Raw genomic sequence first — 20,060 nt, forward strand, 5'->3', positions numbered from 1 at the left:
GCAAATGAAATTTAATCATGAGAAGTGTGAGGTGATGCATTTTGGGAGGACTAACAAGGCAAGGGAATATACAGTGGATGGTAGGACCCTGGGAAGTACAGAGGGTCAGAGGGACCTTCGTATACTTTTCCAGAGATTACTGAAGGCAGAAGCACAGGTAGATAAGGTGGTTAGGAAAGCATATGGGATATTTGCCTTTATTAGCCGAGGTATAGAATATAAGAGCAGGGAGGTTATGATGGAGCTGTATAAAACGCTAATTAGGCCACAGCTGGAGTACTGTGTACAGTTCTGGTCACCACACTATAGGAAGGATGTGATTGCACTGGAGAGGGTGCAGAGGAGATTCTCCAGGATGTTGCCTGGGCTGGAGCATTTCAGCTATGAAGAGAGACTGGATAGGCTCGGGTTGTTTTCCTTAGAGCAGAGAAGGATGAGGGGGGACATGATTGAGGGATACAAAATTATGAGGGGCATTGATAGGGTAGATAGGAAGAAACATTTTCCCTTAGCGGAGGGATCAATAACCAGGGGGCATAGATTTAAGGTAAGGGGCAGGAGGTTTAGAGGGGATTTGAGGAAAAAAAAATTCACCCAGAGGGTGGTTGGAATCTGGAATACACTGCCTGAAGAGGTGATAGAGGCAGGAACCCTCACAACATTTAAGACGTATTTATATGAGCACTTGAATCACCAAAGCGTACAAGGCTACTAGCCAAGTGCTGGAAAATGGGATTAGAATAGTTAGGTGCTTCATGGCTGGCACGGACAGGATGGGCTGAAGGGCCTGTTTCTGTGCAGTATAACTCTATGACTCTAGGTACCCACCAGTACTGTACCCCAGTGTCATACAGTGACAGACCTGTCCCCAACAGTACTGTACCCCAGTGTTATACAGTGACAGACCTGTCCCCAACAGTACTGTACCCCAGTGTTATACAGAGACAGACCTGTCCCCACCAGTACTGTACCCCAGTGTTATACAGTGACAGACCTGTCCCCAACAGTACTGTACCCCAGTGTCATACAGTGACAGACCTGTCCCCAACAGTACTGTACCCCAGTGTTATACAGTGACAGACCTGTCCCCAACAGTACTGTACCCCAGTGTTATACAGAGACAGACCTGTCCCCACCAGTACTGTACCCCAGTGTTATACAGTGACAGACCTGTCCCCAACAGTACTGTACCCCAGTGTTATACAGTGATAGACCTGTCCCCAACAGTACTGTACCCCAGTGTTATACAGTGATAGACCTGTCCCCAACAGTACTGTACCCCAGTGTTATACAGAGACAGACCTGTCCCCACCAGTACTGTACCCCAGTGTTTTACCGTGACAGACCTGTACCCACCAGTGCAGAGGAGATTCACCAGGATGTTGCCTGGGCTGGAGCATTTCAGCTATGAAGAGAGACTGGATTGGCTCGGGTTGTTTTCCTTAGAGCAGAGAAGGATGAGGGGGGACATGATTGAGGGATACAAAATTATGAGGGGCATTGATAGGTTAGATAGGAAGAAACATTTTCAGTACTGTACCCCAGTGTTATAGTGACAGACCTGTACCCACCAGTACTGTACCCCAGTGTTATACAGTGACAGACCTGTACCCACCAGTACTGTACCCCAGTGTTATACAGTGACAGACCAGTCCCCACCAGTACTGTACCCCAGTGTTATACAGTGACAGACCTGTCCCCATCAGTACTGTACCCCAGTGTTATACAGTGACAGACCTGTCCCCATCAGTACTGTACCCCAGTGTTATACAGTGACAGACCTGTCCCCACCAGTACTGTACCCCAGTGTTATAGTGACAGACCTGTACCCACCAGTACTGTACCCCAGTGTTATACAGTGACAGACCTGTCCCCATCAGTACTGTCCCCCAGTGTTATACAGTGACAGACCTGTACCCACCAGTACTGTACCCCAGTGTTTTCGTGACAGACCTGTACCCACCAGTACTGTACCCCAGTGTTATACAGTGACAGACCTGTCCCCACCAGTACTGTACCCCAGTGTTATACAGTGACAGACCTGTACCCACCAGTACTGTACCTGTGTTATACAGGTACAGACCCGTCCCCGCCAGTACTGTACCCCAGTGTTATACAATGACAGACCAGTCCCCACCTGTACTGTACCCCAGTGTTATACAGTGACAGACCCGTACCCACCAGTACTGTACCCCAGTGTTATACAGTGACAGACCTGTCCCCACCAGTACTGTACCCCAGTGTTATACAGTGACAGACCTGTCCCCATCAGTACTGTACCCCAGTGTTATACACTGACAGACCTGTCCCCATCAGTACTGTACCCCAGTGTTATACAGTGACAGACCCGTCCCCACCAGTACTGTACCCCAGTGTTACACAGTGACAGACCTGTCCCCACCAGTACTGTACCCCAGTGTTATACACTGACAGACCTGTCCCCATCAGTACTGTACCCCAGTGTTATACAGTGACAGACCTGTCCCCATCAGTACTGTACCCCAGTGTTATACAGTGACAGACCTGTCCCCATCAGTACTGTACCCCAGTGTTATACACTGACAGACCTGTCCCCATCAGTACTGTACCCCAGTGTTATACACTGACAGACCTGTCCCCACCAGTACTGTACCCCAGTGTTATACACTGACAGACCTGTCCCCATCAGTACTGTACCCCAGTGTTATACACTGACAGACCTGTCCCCATCAGTACTGTACCCCAGTGTTATACAGTGACAGAGCCGTACCCACCAGTACTGTACCCCAGTGTTATACAGTGACAGACCCGTACCCACCAGTACTGTACCCCAGTGTTATACACTGACAGACCCGTACCCACCAGTACTGTACCCCAGTGTTATACACTGACAGACCTGTCCCCATCAGTACTGTACCCCAGTGTTATACACTGACAGACCTGTCCCCATCAGTACTGTACCCCAGTGTTATACACTGACAGACCTGTCCCCACCAGTACTGTACCTGTGTTATACAGTGACAGTCCCGTACCCACCAGTACTGTACCCCAGTGTTATACAGTGACAGACCTGTCCCCACCAGTACTGTACCCCAGTGTTATACACTGACAGACCTGTCCCCATCAGTACTGTACCCCAGTGTTATGCAGCGACAGGCTGATCCTCAGTATATATATCAGTTGTGATAGTTCCTGCATGTCACTGTTCTGACAGCTGTGCGGTTAATCCGCTGCCTGGACATTGTTTCCTGTCTGTGTGCTTTGGTTACGACGTACAACTGACTGGAATGGAGAAACCATTGTTTCATTTTATATATTAATGTCTCTTTAATTGTCCCTTTGCATCAAGACATCCTTTAACAATTCATTGTATGTACAGCGGATGTTGGTGTTTCATCACTCCAGGGTTTGTCTGGGTTACAATCAATCAGTTAGTGTATTAAACTCACTGCTTAGATATAAACAGGCTGTTTCAAAAGCTACAGATCTCCTGAATGAGTTAGTAAGGCATGCATAGCAAAAAAAAATACATCAACAACATAAAGGTGAATGAGAGATGCACTAAATTGAAACACAATATAAACAGGTAGATAAAATGAGGGATGGGTAGGATTCTGAGTTCCAGCTATCAAGGTTAATCCTGATCAACATCTGCTCCATGAGAGTTGTGTAACTGGGCACTGAGTCCTCACAGTTCCGAGCTCCAGAAAGCCACATTCAGGAACTATGAGCTTTGCTGTGATTCTTTATTTATCCCTGCTGAGTATCCGGAATGTTCTTCTGTGGCAGCCCTGTGGAATCTCAGTCTGAATGAAGGTTTGGCTCTGCCCCCAATACAAGCACTGCGACACTGACAGCACCTTCTGTAACAAGGTGTCCCAAGGAACTGAAATAAAAAGGGAATGAACCTTTAGGAAAATGCACGACTTCACAAACTCAACAAAGGAGAAACATCAGACACAGAATGTGAGCGTGAAATGGAATTCATCAATGATCCCAGAAAGTTGCACAAACTACATCACATTCTGAGACCAACAGCATGTAAACCCCTTCCTCTGACCCCTGGCCATGACCCCCTCACTATGGTTGTGACCCTAACTCCAGTCGTGACCCTTACCTCTTGCTGCATCTGGATACGTTACCAGGTGTTTGCATGTGTTTTTTTAATTCATTCATGGGATGTGGGTGTCGCTGGCCAGGCCAGCATTTATTACCCATCCCTGATTGCCCTTGAGAAGGTGATGGTGAGCTGCCTTCTTGAACCGCTGCAGTCCATGTGGGGTAGGTACACCCACAGTGCTGTTAGGAAGGGAGTTCCAGGATTTTGACCCAGTGACAGTGAAGGAACGGCGATATAGTTCCAAGTCAGGATGGTGTGTGACTTGGAGGGGAACTTGCAGGTGGTGATGTTCCCATGTAGTTGCTGCTCTTGTCCTTCTAGTTGGTAGAGGTCACGGGTTTGGAAGGTGCTGTCGAAGGAGCCTTGGTGCATTGCTGCAGTGCATCTTGTAGATGGTACACACTGCTGTCACTGTGTGTCGGTGGTGGAGGGAGTGAATGTTTGTGGATGGGGGGCCATCCTTTTAATTATTTGGGAAGATATATGTGGAATCTGCAAGAATCCAATACACAAAACCCTTGATCCCACCGCCCAGATCAGATGCATCCAAACACGGAGTCAGTTAATTATCTGTTCTCAGTCCTTTCTTCACTGTTATTTGTCTGTTCTGTGAGATCACTCAGACCCTGATCTAATTTGTGGGGTAAAGACAGTTTCTGTCTGAATCAATTCTGGAGTTCATGTCTGATGTTATCCTTTTAAAAATAATGCAATTCAGAGAGAAGAAGAAATTGATTGAGTTTTTACACTCTGTCCCTATTCAACCAAGACAGTGAGATGGATAGTGAAATGGAGTTCAGAGACCACTTGCTCCTCAAAACTGATCCCAACTCATGAATGATGTGTACATCAAGTCAACCAATCCAGTGGCTGATGTGAACCAAGTCACTGAGTAGAGAAAAGGCCTCAGGCCTCATTGGCTATTGGAAAACATACCATTTAAAACAGCTTTGCTCAGTGGCCCATAAGAAACACTCCTGCTCATTGGCTGATAGGAGAAATGACTTGCACATAATTGTTCCCCATTGGGGCCAATGAGGCAAGGTGGGCAAACAGAGGCAATCGAGGGGGTATTTGGAACAGAGCCCTTGGGTTGTATATACACAAGTTTTTGAAGATGGGGGGGGCGGAAATGAGGAGGATTATTTTTACCCAGTGAGTTGTTGTGATCTGGAATGCGCTGCCTGAAAGGGCAGTGGAAGAAGATCCAATAATAACTTTCAAAATGGAATTGGTGGATAAGTGGGTACATACGAACATACAAATTAGGAGCAGGAGGAGGCCACTCGGCCCCTCGAGTCTGCTCCGCCATTCAATAAGTTCATGGCTGAACTGATTACTCCACATTCCTACCTCCCCCTGATAACCTTTCACCCCCTTGCTTATCAAGAGGAAGAGAATTCCAAAGACTCACAACCCTCTGAGAGAAAACATTTCACCTCATCTCTGTCTTAAATGGGCGACTCATTTATTTTTAAACAGTGACCCCTAGTTCTAGATTCTCCCACAAGGGGAAACATCCTTTCCACATCCACCCTGTCAAAACCCCTCAGGATCTTATATGGTTCAATCAAGTCGCCTCTTACTCTTCTAAACTCCAGTGGATACAAGCCTAGCCTGTCCAATCTTTCCTCATAAGACAGCCCGCCCATTCTATTAGTCTAGTAAACCTTCTCTGAACTGCTTCCAACGCATTTACATCCTTCCTTAAATAAGGAGACCAATACTGTACACAGTACTCCAGATGTGGTCTCACCAATGCCCTGTATAACTGAAGTATAACCTCTCTACTGTTGTATTTAGAACACTTAGAATATTGCGTGCAATTCTGGTCGTCACACTACCAGAAGGATGTGGAGGCTTTGGAGAGGGTACAGAAGAGGTTTACCAGGATGTTGCCTGGTCTGGAGGGCATTAGCTATGAGGAGAGGTTGGATAAACTCGGATTGTTTTCACTGGAACGACGGAGGTGGAGGGGTGACATGATAGAGGTTTACAAAGTTATGAGTGGTAGGCCAGAAGATTGGGAACATTTCAGACACCAGCAAGCAGGACCCCGAGCTTCCGGTTGCTTGCCATTTCAACACTCCCCCCTGCTCTCATGCTCACATCTCTGTCTTGGGATTGCTGCAGTGTTCCAGTGAACATCAACGCAAGCTCGAGGAACAGCATCTCATCTACCGATTAGGCACACTACAGCCTGCCGGACTGAACATTGAGTTCAATCATTTCAGAGCATGACTGCCATTTTGGTTATTTTTTTCATGCATCAGTCTTGAACTTGTTTTTCATTTTTTTGCTTTTGGATAGAGCTGTTCATTATTTTGTCATTAGCTCTCTCTCTGACTACTGCTGTGTTTTTTACTATGACTTTAGCACTCCCTTTGCCTTTTGTTATGTGACATCTCTGTCATTTAATCTCTCCTTCCCTCTGCCCTATCAAAAACCTTCCCTTTGTTCTTCTTACCCCCTCCCCCTTTCCACTTGCTTCTAACCTTTTACATTTCTAATATTTGTCAGTTCTGGAGAAGGGTCACTGACCTGAAACGTTAACTCTGCTTCTCTCTCCACAGATACTGCCAGACCTGCTGAGTATTTCCAGCACTTACTGTTTATATTTCAGATTTCCAGCATCTGCAGTATTTTGCTTTTAGCCCAGGATACTGAGGCCCAGCCTGACTCAGGAATCAGGTGACCAGACCTCCTGACACAAGTCACTCTCTCCAAACTTCCAGGCTCGTTACCTTGGAGACACCCTCCTGCCCTGAGGGAGACCTCACACCCACCCACTAAGGTATGGTGTAAATGAGTTCACTTGGACAAGCACAGCCAGGATCAATCCCTCTCAGAGCCAATGGTCCAAATGTTTTATCAAAAGGTCAAATGGAGACATCTGGATTTTGAGAATTGAAGCTCCCTTCGCTAATATACTTCCCAATTCATGAATGAATAACTGTAGTTACATGAAGAGATGATGGAGAGACAGAAAGAGAGACAAAGACACACCGATAGAGAGGGAGACATAGAGAGACGGAAACAGAGAAGAGAGAGTCAGAGAGAGAGAGTGATCAGGATTAGGGAGAGAGGAAATGAGGGAGAGGAGTGAGGGAGAATGACAGTGTTTCAGGAGTGTAGCAGTGAGCAGTGACAGAGGTGCAGGTAATCTCACTCACCCTTTGGGTACTGGCTGTGTTGCAAGAAGCCTGTGGAACCTCAGCAAAACCACTTCTTGGTTTCCGTGTACACAGGAAGATGCAGGCAAGGGCAGAGATTTGATCAGTGATTGGCAGGCTGGTCTCTAAGGCTTTCGGGAGCTGTCCTGGTTCACACAAGAATTCAGAATTCACTCAGGTATAAATGGTCATGAAAAAGGGTCAGCGCAGTGGAGACAGATGTGATGACAGTTGTGATTAGAATAGTTGGTTGAGTATTCCTGCAGCAGACTGGAACCCCTAGTCTAAGGAGGGTTCGATATATCTCAAAGACGGCACCTTGTTAATATTTGGTATTTTTAACAGCATCAAAGTCTTTGTTATAGTTCAATGGAAAAAAGCTCTTAATACTTGCAGCATTTTGTTTAAAAATAGGAAGCAGAGATATCTGGGCACGCTGTGGGTCAGTGCATTCAAAAAGAAGGAAGTTCTGCGGTTTGGATATTACAAATCCTTCCTGCTAACCATTTGGATGCAGCAAGGTCAGGCTGTATATGGCAGCAGTGGTTTGGGGTTAGGTCCACCTGCTCTTCAAATAGCATCAGTAAGAAAGCTTACACCTTACAGGCCAAATCAAACTCATCATAAATATTCTGTTGTTATTCCAAACATATACAATGACATTCTATCTGATCAATTTGAAATGACAAGATCATTTAAAAGTTAAAGGAACTCAGGTGATGGGAAATTAAAGTAAGTTTCTCTCTAAAAAATTGTATAACTATCATTCTTTTCTATGTTGTTAGAGACCGTTTCTCGGCTATTTAGTTGCTAGTTGCAGAGCAGGATGATGTTTATATGCGGGATGGTGGGTGAGGAGAGTGGCATTACATCATTGCCACTTGCAGCATCTGGGACTGGGTGAAGGGAGAGCTTTCCTCTGCGTTATAGAGAGTACGAGGACTGGAGAGACTCTGAGACACGGAGACCATCTCTCTCCCTCCAGGAACACTGGCTGCCAATCTGCGGCCATAACTGGATGACGTGTAGGAGGAGGAGGAGAAGGACATGGAGTAACCAGATCCCGTGGCGTCAAAGCTTCCCCGTCTCGAGCCTGTTCTGGATCCTGTTCTCGAACCTGATCGGGAACCTGCGGAGGAGCCAGCTCCGCTCATGTTGTATGGGCTGTAGAAGCCTTTGGTAGACTGTGACGATGCTTCCAGCAAACGCAGACCTGTCCCTTCCTCAATCATAGAACGGTCCATCGCATCCTTGTAAGAGATCTTCAATTTGGTTTTGGGGCAAGTTATATACTTTGCATAAGCCCCAACATCCCTTAGCTTCTGTGCAGTGCGTGCATCAATGGTGCCCTTTTGTAAAGCTTCATCCAGGAGCACCCGTCCAGGGATGTCTGGCTCAATCAGTCCCCCAGTCAGGTACTGAACCTCCAAGAATCGCTGGCCAGCTTCATAATACAACCAGCCTTTCTTCAAGGCTTGAGCAGCAGACATTTTAGTCTTGGTTCTTGGATCTTCAAATCCATTGAATGCTTTCTGAGCCAGATTGATCCTGTCCACCATGATCTTGTCGACTAGGCTTTTTCCAACAGCATCTGCAACAGAATACTTGTCTCCTGTGTTGGGATCAATGATTCCTCCAGTACAGGCCTGAGCCTCCAGTAATCTCTGTCCACTGATGTTGTCCACCAGGTTACGGTGCATTGCCTCTGTGATGGAGACTTTCTCAAGTGTATCAGTGTCCAAGATGCCAGCAACTGGACCAGTCTCCTCTGTTGGATCACTCCATGTAACCATGTGGCTTCTCATGGGACCTGCCTGTTGGCCTGTGTATGAAGATGAAGAGCCAACCGAGGAAGATCTTGAGCGGAATCCACTCATGTTTCCTGACAACATATCAGCAAATTCAGTTATGGACAAAGCTCCTGAGCGATACAGGTCCAAAGAACCTTGGTCAATCAAACCTTTGGACAGTGCGTCATCGATATCATACTGCCTGCCTGATCTTCTGTCAGTAATCATTGACTTTACTACACCATCTGATGAGGAGATAGTCACTTCCTCCCATTCGCACTCCTGCTCAGAGAGCTCAGTGTAAGTCTGATGATCAATGAGTCCTTTACGATAAGCTTCATAGACAGACATTTCTTTGCCGGTTTCAGGATCAACAATCACAACTCGCCGTTTGCGAACAGATGACTTGGACGACGTCTTCCTCTCTCGCTTCTTGTCTTTTAGTGGCAGTAAGCAGAGCCCACTGTCTGAATCCACCACACATCGTTCCTTCAGCTGCAGGTAGGTAAGATTTTCCTCAGTGTTTGGGTCAAAGAAACCCTTGGTGTCATCTCCTGGATCTGACAATATCCTGTTCATCTCCTCATCAAACAGATCCCGTTTGTAGGCCACTTCAACAGGCAGGCGGTGACTGTACTCAGGGTCTATGATGCCTCCTGTAGCAATCTGTGATTCCAGCAAACGAATACCATGGTCTTTGAGAATCAAACCTTTTTGCATAGCTTGAAAGAGAGATAGGAGTGCACCTGAGTAAGGATCTCTGTAACCAGTGACTGCTCTCTCAGCTGACAGAAGCTTATCTTTAAACTCTGGGCCCACCACTCCCATTTTCACTGCTTCACTGACAGTTAATTTCATGTTTTTAACTGGGTCAATCATGTAACCAGTAGCTGCTTGGGCCTCCAACAGCTCAAATGCTGTCCCAGGTCTAATCATCCCCTTCTTCATTGCTTGGTAAATGGATAGTCTCTCCTTGGAGGCCTCAACAAACACCCCGGAAATACAACTTGTGCCTTCCAAGTATTTCTTGATGCTGTTGCTAACATCTTCAATGGTGGTCTCACCTTCCTGCAACTGTGTAGCTACAGAACGTGCTATGATGTTTGATTCTACCAGTTGATCTATTGTGACCTGCTTGCGCAAACCCTGAAACATCAACCTCTTCTTGTCTGTCAAGGTCAACAGCCGATGTCCTGTATTTTCATCAACCTTGCACCTTGCCATTAGCTGACTGTAGCTCAATGCCTCCTCGGTGATGGGGTCACGGAATCCTTGCGTCCCATCAGTGGGATCGGTGAGGAGACTGTAAGTCTCACGGTCGAGGTAGCCGCGCTGGTAGGCAGTCTCCAGAGGTAGGTGATGGTTGTATTCTGGGTCGATGATTCCACCCGTAACCAGCTGGGCATCGAGCAGTCTCAGGACATAATCCTTCATAATCAGGCCTTTCTTCATGGCCTGGAAAAGAGAGATGATTTTCCCACTATAAGGGTCTCTGTACCCAGTGACCGCACGTTCTGCTGACAGCAGCTTGTCATGGAGCTCAGGACCAACCACACCCTCCCTCACAGCCTCATCCACTGTCAGCCTCTTATTCTGCACTGGATCCAGGATGAAGCCAGTAGCAGCCTGGGCTTCCAGCAGAGAAAGAGTTGGCTCAGGTTTCACCCAACCCTTCTTCATTGCTTGATACAAATTTAACACCGCCTTCCCAGCACATTTATAAATGCCACTGATAGCCCTTGTTCCAAACAGGTAGTTCCTGACAGGCTCCATTTCACACACTTCCCTCACTGTCAGTTTCTTCTCCTTCAGCATGTTCAGAGTTTCAAGGTCAATGACTCGTGAGGCATAGAGCTGATCTGCAGTGATCTTGCCCCGGAATGTATTGAAAGTAATCATTTCATATCCCCTTCGGATTTCCACTTGCTGAATAATCTCGATGATTATTACAACTAAACGTTCATGCGTGATTTTCCCAGTCTGATATTCCTTTGTCAACTTGAGTCTTTCTTTCTCTGAAATGAACTCAGAGTTCAGGATCTCCCAAATAGACATGGATTTCCCACCGAAAGAACTTTCTGGAAGGTCCACCATAGTATTCTCAAAAACCTCCCTTGTTTCTGTCTCACTGTGGATCATACTTTCAACCAACCTTGGTTTCTCTCTATCCTTCATGGGTATGAGGCTCAGTCCTGTGTCAGGATCTATCACACATCTCTCCTTTAGCTGTTGATACATGAGGTTCTCATCAGTGTTTGGATCGACAAACCCTTTAATGTCATCATCAGCATCTGAGAGAATCCTGCTCATCTCCTCATCAAACATGCCTCGCTTATAGGCCACATCGACTGGCAGACGATGGCTGGTCACGGAGTCAATGATACCTCCGGTGGCAATCTGTGCCTCCAGGAGATGGACACCATGATCTTTAGAGACAAGATCCTTCTTGATTGCTTGGTATAAGGAGATCTTATGGCCAGTGTAGGGATCAGTATATCCAGTTACCGCTTTCTCAGCAGACAGAAGCTTCTCGTGGAGCTCTGGCCCAACGAGACCCTCCTTAACTGCCTCATCGACAGTGAGTGTCCGATTCTGCACAGGGTCAACAATGAACCCTGAGGCTGCCTGAGCTTCCAGTAAGGCCTCTGCAGTGGTTGGACTCAACAGATTCTTCTTCATTGCTTCATAAAAGCTCATCTTCTCCTTTGTAGGTTCGACAAACACTCCAGCAATGCTGTCTGATCCCTGGAGGAATTTCCTCACTGATTCTAACTTTCCAACGTCCTCTGGTGTTGTCTTACCCTTCTGTAGACCATCAAAGGTCTTCTTGTCGATGATCTTAGAATCCAACAACTCACTGGCAGGAACCTTGTCCCTCAGACCATCGAAAAGAAGCTGTGGTTTCTTCTTTGCTTCTGTTTCCTCAATCACTGTGATGACAATTTTGATGATCTTCTCCACTGTGACCTTTCCTGATCTATACTGTCGGATCAGTTCCCTTCTCTGTTCATCAGTGAAATACTCCGAGTTAATCAGCTCCCAGATGGTGACTGTCTTCCCAGTGAATGTGCCAGCAGGAACAGACACTGTGGTCTTCCTAAAAGTATCTTTTGTCTGTTCTTCATCATAAGCAGGTCTCAGAGTTACTGCTTTCTCACTCAAGGGCAGCAAGAGGAGACCTGACTTATCATCCTTTCTACATCTGTCCTTCAGCTCTTGGTAGGAGAGGTTCTCCTCTGTGTTTGGATCATAGAATCCTTTATTGTCATCGCTAGGAGTAGACAACATCTGGTTCATCTCCTCATCAAACATGCCTCGCTTGTAGGCCACATCGATGGGCAGGCGATGACTGTTCTCGGAGTCAATGATGCCACCAGATGCCAACTGCGCATCTAGGAGGCGGATACCATGGTCCTTGTGAAGGAGATTCTTCTTGATTGCCTCAAATAAGGAGATCTTACGGCCAGTGTAGGGGTCCATGTATCCAGTTACTGCTCTTTCTGCAGATAGAAGCTTCTCGTGGACCTCTGGCCCAACGAGACCCTCCTTAACTGCCTCATCGACAGTGAGTGTCCGATTCTGCACAGGGTCAACAATGAACCCTGAGGCTGCCTGAGATTCCAGTAAGGCCTCTGCAGTGGTTGGACTCAACAGATTCTTCTTCATTGCTTCATAAAAGCTCATCTTCTCCTTTGTAGGTTCGACAAACACTCCAGCAATGCTTTCCGATCCCTGGAGGAATTTCCTCACTGATTCTAACTTTCCAACGTCCTCTGGTGTTGTCTTACCCTTCTGTAGACCATCAAAGGTCTTCTTGTCGATGATCTTAGAATCCAACAACTCACTGGCAGGAACCTTGTCCCTCAGACCATCGAATGTAATTTGTGGCTTTTTCTTCACTTCGCTCTCCTCAATGATTGTAACAACAATTGAAATTATCTTTTCCACAGTCACCTTTCCTGACCTGTATTGCCGGATTAGGTCCCTCCTCTGTTCCTCAGTGAAATACTCCGAGTTGATCACTTCCCAGATAGTGACAGTCTTCCCAGAGAATTTACCCGATGGGATGGACACTGTAGCCTTTTGGAAAGTATCTTTAGTCACCTCCTCTGGGTGTATGTCCACTTGTTTTATTGCCTCTTCTGTCAACGGTAACAGGTAAAGTGATGTCTCTGGGTCAGTTCTGCATTTCTGCTTCAGCTGTTGATATGTGACACTCTCGTCCGTGTTTGGTTCAGTGAAACCTTTAATGTCATCGCTTGGAGTGGATAACTTTTTGTTCATGTCCTCATCAAACATACCTCGCTTGAAAGCTGCATCCAAAGGCAGGCGATGGCTGGTCAGGGGATTAATGATGCCTCCAGAAGACAACTGTGCCTCCAGGAGATGGATACCATGGTCCTTGGGTATAAGGTCCTTTCTCATTGCTTCAAATAAGGAGATCTTATGGCCAGTGTAGGGATCAGTATATCCAGTTACCGCTTTCTCAGCAGACAGAAGCTTCTCGTGGAGCTCTGGCCCAACGAGACCCTCCTTAACTGCCTCATCGACAGTGAGTGTCCGATTCTGCACAGGGTCAACAATGAACCCTGAGGCTGCCTGAGCTTCCAGTAAGGCCTCTGCTATTCTTGGTCTCAACAGATTCTTCTTCATTGCTTCATAAAAGCTCATCTTCTCCTTTGTAGGTTCGACAAACACTCCAGCAATGCTTTCCGATCCCTGGAGGAATTTCCTCACTGATTCTAACTTTCCAACGTCCTCTGGTGTTGTCTTACCCTTCTGTAGACCATCAAAGGTCTTCTTGTCGATGATCTTAGAATCCAACAACTCACTGGCAGGAACCTTGTCCCTCAGACCATCGAAAAGAAGCTGTGGTTTCTTCTTTGCTTCTGTTTCCTCAATCACTGTGATGACAATTTTGATGATCTTCTCCACTGTGATCTTTCCTGATCTATACTGTCGGATCAGTTCCCTTCTCTGTTCATCAGTGAAATACTCCGAGTTAATCAGCTCCCAGATGGTGACTGTCTTCCCAGTGAATGTGCCAGCAGGAACAGACACTGTGGTCTTCCTAAAAGTATCTTTTGTCTGTTCTTCATCATAAGCAGGTCTCAGAGTTACTGCTTTCTCACTCAAGGGCAGCAAGAGGAGACCTGACTTATCATCCTTTCTACATCTGTCCTTCAGCTCTTGGTAGGAGAGGTTCTCCTCTGTGTTTGGATCATAGAATCCTTTATTGTCATCGCTAGGAGTAGACAACATCTGGTTCATCTCCTCATCAAACATGCCTCGCTTGTAGGCCACATCGATGGGCAGGCGATGACTGTTCTCGGAGTCAATGATGCCACCAGATGCCAACTGCGCATCTAGGAGGCGGATACCATGGTCCTTGTGAAGGAGATTCTTCTTGATTGCCTCAAATAAGGAGATCTTACGGCCAGTGTAGGGGTCCTTGTATCCAGTTACTGCTCTTTCTGCAGATAGAAGCTTCTCGTGGACCTCTGGCCCAACGAGACCCTCCTTAACTGCCTCATCGACAGTGAGTGTCCGATTCTGCACAGGATCAACAATGAACCCTGAGGCTGCCTGAGATTCCAGTAAGGCCTCTGCAGTGGTTGGACTCAACAGATTCTTCTTCATTGCTTCATAAAAGCTCATCTTCTCCTTTGTAGGTTCGACAAACACTCCAGCAATGCTGTCTGATCCCTGGAGGAATTTCCTCACTGATTCTAACTTTCCAACGTCCTCTGGTGTTGTCTTACCCTTCTGTAGACCATCAAAGGTCTTCTTGTCGATGATCTTAGAATCCAACAACTCACTGGCAGGAACCTTGTCCCTCAGACCATCGAAAAGAAGCTGTTTTTTAGTCTCGGTCTCATCAACGATTGTAATGATGAATTTAATAATGTTTTCAATGGTCACCTTTCCTGACCTGTATTGCCGGATTAGGTCCCTCCTCTGTTCCTCAGTGAAATACTCCGAGTTGATCACTTCCCAGATAGTGACAGTCTTCCCAGAGAATTTACCCGATGGGATGGACACTGTAGCCTTTTGGAAAGTATCTTTAGTCACCTCCTCTGGGTGTATGTCCACTTGTTTTATTGCCTCTTCTGTCAACGGTAACAGGTAAAGTGATGTCTCTGGGTCAGTTCTGCATTTCTGCTTCAGCTGTTGATATGTGACACTCTCGTCCGTGTTTGGTTCAGTGAAACCTTTAATGTCATCGCTTGGAGTGGATAACTTTGTGTTCATGTCCTCATCAAACATACCTCGCTTGAAAGCTGCATCCAAAGGCAGGCGATGGCTGGTCAGGGGATTAATGATGCCTCCAGATGACAACTGTGCCTCCAGGAGATGGATACCATGGTCCTTGGGTATAAGGTCCTTTCTCATTGCTTCAAATAAGGAGATCTTATGGCCAGTGTAGGGATCAGTATATCCAGTTACCGCTTTCTCAGCAGACAGAAGCTTCTCGTGGAGCTCTGGCCCAACGAGACCCTCCTTAACTGCCTCATCGACAGTGAGTGTCCGATTCTGCACAGGGTCAACAATGAACCCTGAGGCTGCCTGAGCTTCCAGTAAGGCCTCTGCTATTCTTGGTCTCAACAGATTCTTCTTCATTGCTTCATAAAAGCTCATCTTCTCCTTTGTAGGTTCGACAAACACTCCAGCAATGCTTTCCGATCCCTGGAGGAATTTCCTCACTGATTCTAACTTTCCAACGTCCTCTGGTGTTGTCTTACCCTTCTGTAGACCATCAAAGGTCTTCTTGTCGATGATCTTAGAATCCAACAACTCACTGGCAGGAACCTTGTCCCTCAGACCATCGAAAAGAAGCTGTGGTTTCTTCTTTGCTTCTGTTTCCTCAATCACTGTGATGACAATTTTGATGATCTTCTCCACTGTGACCTTTCCTGATCTATACTGTCGGATCAGTTCCCTTCTCTGTTCATCAGTGAAATACTCCGAGTTAATCAGCTCCCAGATGGTGACTGTCTTCCCAGTGAATGTGCCAGCAGGAACAGACACTGTGGTCTTCCTAAAAGTATCTTTTGTCTGTTCTTCATCATAAGCAGGTCTCAGAGTTACTGCTTTCTCACTCAAGGGCAGCAAGAGGAGACCTGACTTATCATCCTTTCTACATCTGTCCTTCAGCTCTTGGTAGGAGAGGTTCTCCTCTGTGTTTGGATCATAGAATCCTTTATTGTCATCGCTAGGAGTAGACAACATCTGGTTCATCTCCTCATCAAACATGCCTCGCTTGTAGGCCACATCGATGGGCAGGCGATGACTGTTCTCGGAGTCAATGATGCCACCAGATGCCAACTGCGCATCTAGGAGGCGGATACCATGGTCCTTGTGAAGGAGATTCTTCTTGATTGCCTCAAATAAGGAGATCTTACGGCCAGTGTAGGGGTCCTTGTATCCAGTTACTGCTCTTTCTGCAGATAGAAGCTTCTCGTGGACCTCTGGCCCAACGAGACCCTCCTTAACTGCCTCATCGACAGTGAGTGTCCGATTCTGCACAGGGTCAACAATGAACCCTGAGGCTGCCTGAGATTCCAGTAAGGCCTCTGCAATGGTTGGACTCAACAGATTCTTCTTCATTGCTTCATAAAAGCTCATCTTCTCCTTTGTAGGTTCGACAAACACTCCAGCAATGCTTTCCGATCCCTGGAGGAATTTCCTCACTGATTCTAACTTTCCAACGTCCTCTGGTGTTGTCTTACCCTTCTGTAGACCATCAAAGGTCTTCTTGTCGATGATCTTAGAATCCAACAACTCACTGGCAGGAACCTTGTCCCTCAGACCATCGAAAAGAAGCTGTTTTTTAGTCTCGGTCTCATCAACGATTGTAATGATGAATTTAATAATGTTTTCAATGGTCACCTTTCCTGACCTGTATTGCCGGATTAGGTCCCTCCTCTGTTCCTCAGTGAAATACTCTGAGTTGATCACTTCCCAGATGGTGACAGTCTTCCCAGAGAATCTACCCGATGGGATGGACACTGTAGCCGTGCTGAAGATATCCTCTGTCTGCTCTGTTGTGTAACCTCCCTTTCGTGCCACTGCTTCATTGCTCAATGGTAACAGACAGAGGCCAGTTCCTGAATCTTTTATACATCTGTCCATCAGCTGCCAGTACATAAGATTCTCCTGAGTGTTGGGGTCAAAGAATCCTTTGGTTTCATCACTGTCACTACCAAGTGTCTTATTCATGTCCTCATCAAATATACCCTGCTTATAGGCCTGGACCAAAGGCAGGCGATGGCTGTTCATGGGGTCAATGATACCACCAGTCGCCATCTGTGCCTGGAGGAGGCGAATTCCTTGTTTTAGACTGATGAGATCCTTCTTCATTGCTTCAAACAGGGAGATTTTATTGCCTGTGTATGGATCCCTGTAACCTGTCACTGCCCTCTCAGCAGAAAGCAGCTTGTCCTGAAGCTCAGGTCCAACCACTCCTTCCTTGATGGCCTCATTCACGGACAGTTTCTTGCCCTTAATAGGATCAATGATAAAGCCAGACGCTGCCTGGGCCTCGAGCAGTATCGTGGCTGTGGTGGGTTTCAGCAAACTCTGTTTCATTGCCTGATAGATGCTCATTTCCTCATTTGTAGCTTCAATGATTAGACCAGCAATGCAGCTCTTTCCCTGCAGGTAATTCTTGAGGTTTTCTTTCTGTGAGAGTTCCTTCACTGTGACAGAACCTTTCTTCAGCTTGTCCAGTTGCTTCTTACTCAGGATGCCAGTTTGTTGTAACCGACTGGCTGTTACTGGCTGGCGGAGACCATCGAAGCAGAACTTGCCATTTTCACGTTCAGGGATGGAATCTACCATGTCCCTGCCATTTGAAACAGCGTTGACTGGAGTGACCGTCACTGCTTGAATTGGAGCCTTCTCTTTAGCCATTTCTTCCATCTTCTGTGCTTTCAGTTGTTCCAACATCTCTCTCAGAGACTGATTTTCATCGGCTAGCTGTTTCTCTTTCTCCTGTCTCCTCTCCTCCATTTCCTGAAGTTCCCTTTGCTTATCATGGATTTGCTCCTCAGCCTCTCTCTGCTTTCTCAGGGCATCTTCCATACTTGTTTGAAGTTTGAATTTGTCATCCTCAAGTTTCTTCAGCTGCTTGCTTTGTTCATCCTTCAGAGAATTGGATTTCTTCAGTTCATCTTCATACAACCGTTCTAACTTCTTCTTTTCCTCTTCAACCATCTTTTCCTTCTTTAACAGAAGCTCTTTCTCACTGATGAAGGTTTGTTGCAGGATCTGAGTCGTTTGGGCAATTTCTTCTCTCTTCCCTGCTTCCATCTGCAAGGCCCAAGCACAAAAAAAACTGGTTATTAATGCTAGCGTACCCGACAGTAACACATCAAAACCCAATGCAGCATAACATACTGTTCATGCACCTGCTAATAGGCTTGCAATAGACCCGGGAATAACCCACCCATTACCCACACCCGGGAATAACCCACCCATTACACAGACCCGGGAATAACCCACCCATTACCCACACCCGGGAATAACCCACCCATTACACAGACCCGGGAATAACCCACCCATTACACAGACCCGGGAATAACCCACCCATTACACAGACCCGGGAATAACCCACCCATTACCCACACCCGGGAATAACCCACCCATTACCCACACCCGGGAATAACCCACCCATTACACAGACCCGGGAATAACCCACCCATTACACAGACCCGGGAATAACCCACCCATTACACAGACCCGGGAATAACCCACCCATTACCCACACCCGGGAATAACCCACCCATTACACAGACCCGGGAATAACCATTCATTACCCACACCCGGGAATAACCACCCATTACCCACACCCGGGAATAAACATAAAAACATAGAAAATAGGAGCAGGAGTAGGCCATTCGGCCCTTCGAGCCTGCTCCGCCATTCATTTTGATCATGGCTGATCATCCAACTCAGTAACCTGTTCCCGCTTTCCCCCCATATCCTTTGATCCTTTTAGACCCAAGAGCTATATCTAACTCCTTCTTGAAAACAGACAATGTTTTGGCCTCAACTGCTTTCTGTGGTAGTGAATTCCACAGGCTCACCACTCTCTGGGTGAAGAAATTTCTCCTCATCTCAGTCCTGAAAGGTTTACCCTGTATCCTGAGACTAAGACCCCTGGTTCTGGACTCCCCCACCATCGGGAACATCCTTCCTGCATCTACCCTGTCAAGTCCTGTGAGAATTTTATAGGTTTCTATGAGATCCCCCCTCACTCTTCTGAACTCCAGCGAATATAATCCTAACCGAATCAATCTCTCCTCATATGTCAGTCCCACCATCCCAGGAATCAGTCTGGTAAACATTTGCTGCACTCCCTCGACAGCAAAAACATCCTTGCTCAGATAAGAAGACCAAAACTGCACACAATATTCCAGGTGTGGCCTCACTAAGGCCCTGTATAATTGCAGCAAGACATCCCTGCTCCTGTACCCGAATCCTCTCGCTATGGAGGCCAACATACCATTTGCCTTTTTATCGCCTGTTGCACCTGCATGCTTACCTTCAGCGACTGGTGTACGAGAACACCCAGGTCTCGCTGCATATTCCCTTCTCTCAGTTTATAGCTGTTCAGATAATAATCTGCCTTCCTGTTTTTGCTACCAAAGTGGATAACCTCACATTTATCCACATTATACTGCATCTGCCATTCATTTGCCCACTCACTCAACTTGTCCAAATCACCCTGAAGCCTCTCTGCATCCTCCTCACAACTCACCCTCCCACCCAGTTTTGTGTCATTTGCAAATTTGGAGATATTACATTTAGTTCCCTTATCTAAATCATTAATATATATTGTGAATAGCTGGGGTCCTAGCACCGACCCCTGCGGTACCCCACTAGTCACTGCCTGCCATTCAGAAAAAGACCCATTTATCCCTACTCTTTGTTTCCTGTCTGCCAACCAATTTTCTATCCATCGCAATACACTACCCCCAATCCCATGCGCTTTAA

The 20,060-nt window shown here is 46.6% G+C and overlaps 1 protein-coding gene across 1 annotated transcript in view; it reads right to left on the minus strand.

The window, feature by feature from the left end:
* Positions 1-3,304: 3,304 nt before the first annotated feature.
* The window catches only part of LOC137361344 (plectin-like), a 628,221-nt gene continuing 611,465 nt past the window's right edge, over positions 3,305-20,060 (minus strand). Inside the window, 2 exon segments of the mRNA XM_068026237.1 lie at positions 3,305-3,865; positions 7,273-18,374. Coding sequence (XP_067882338.1) covers positions 8,139-18,374 — 10,236 coding nt within the window. The 3' untranslated portion in view covers positions 3,305-3,865; positions 7,273-8,138.

The sequence above is a fragment of the Heterodontus francisci genome, unplaced genomic scaffold (assembly GCF_036365525.1).
Source record: "Heterodontus francisci isolate sHetFra1 unplaced genomic scaffold, sHetFra1.hap1 HAP1_SCAFFOLD_559, whole genome shotgun sequence".
Taxonomy (NCBI): Eukaryota; Metazoa; Chordata; class Chondrichthyes; order Heterodontiformes; family Heterodontidae; genus Heterodontus; species Heterodontus francisci.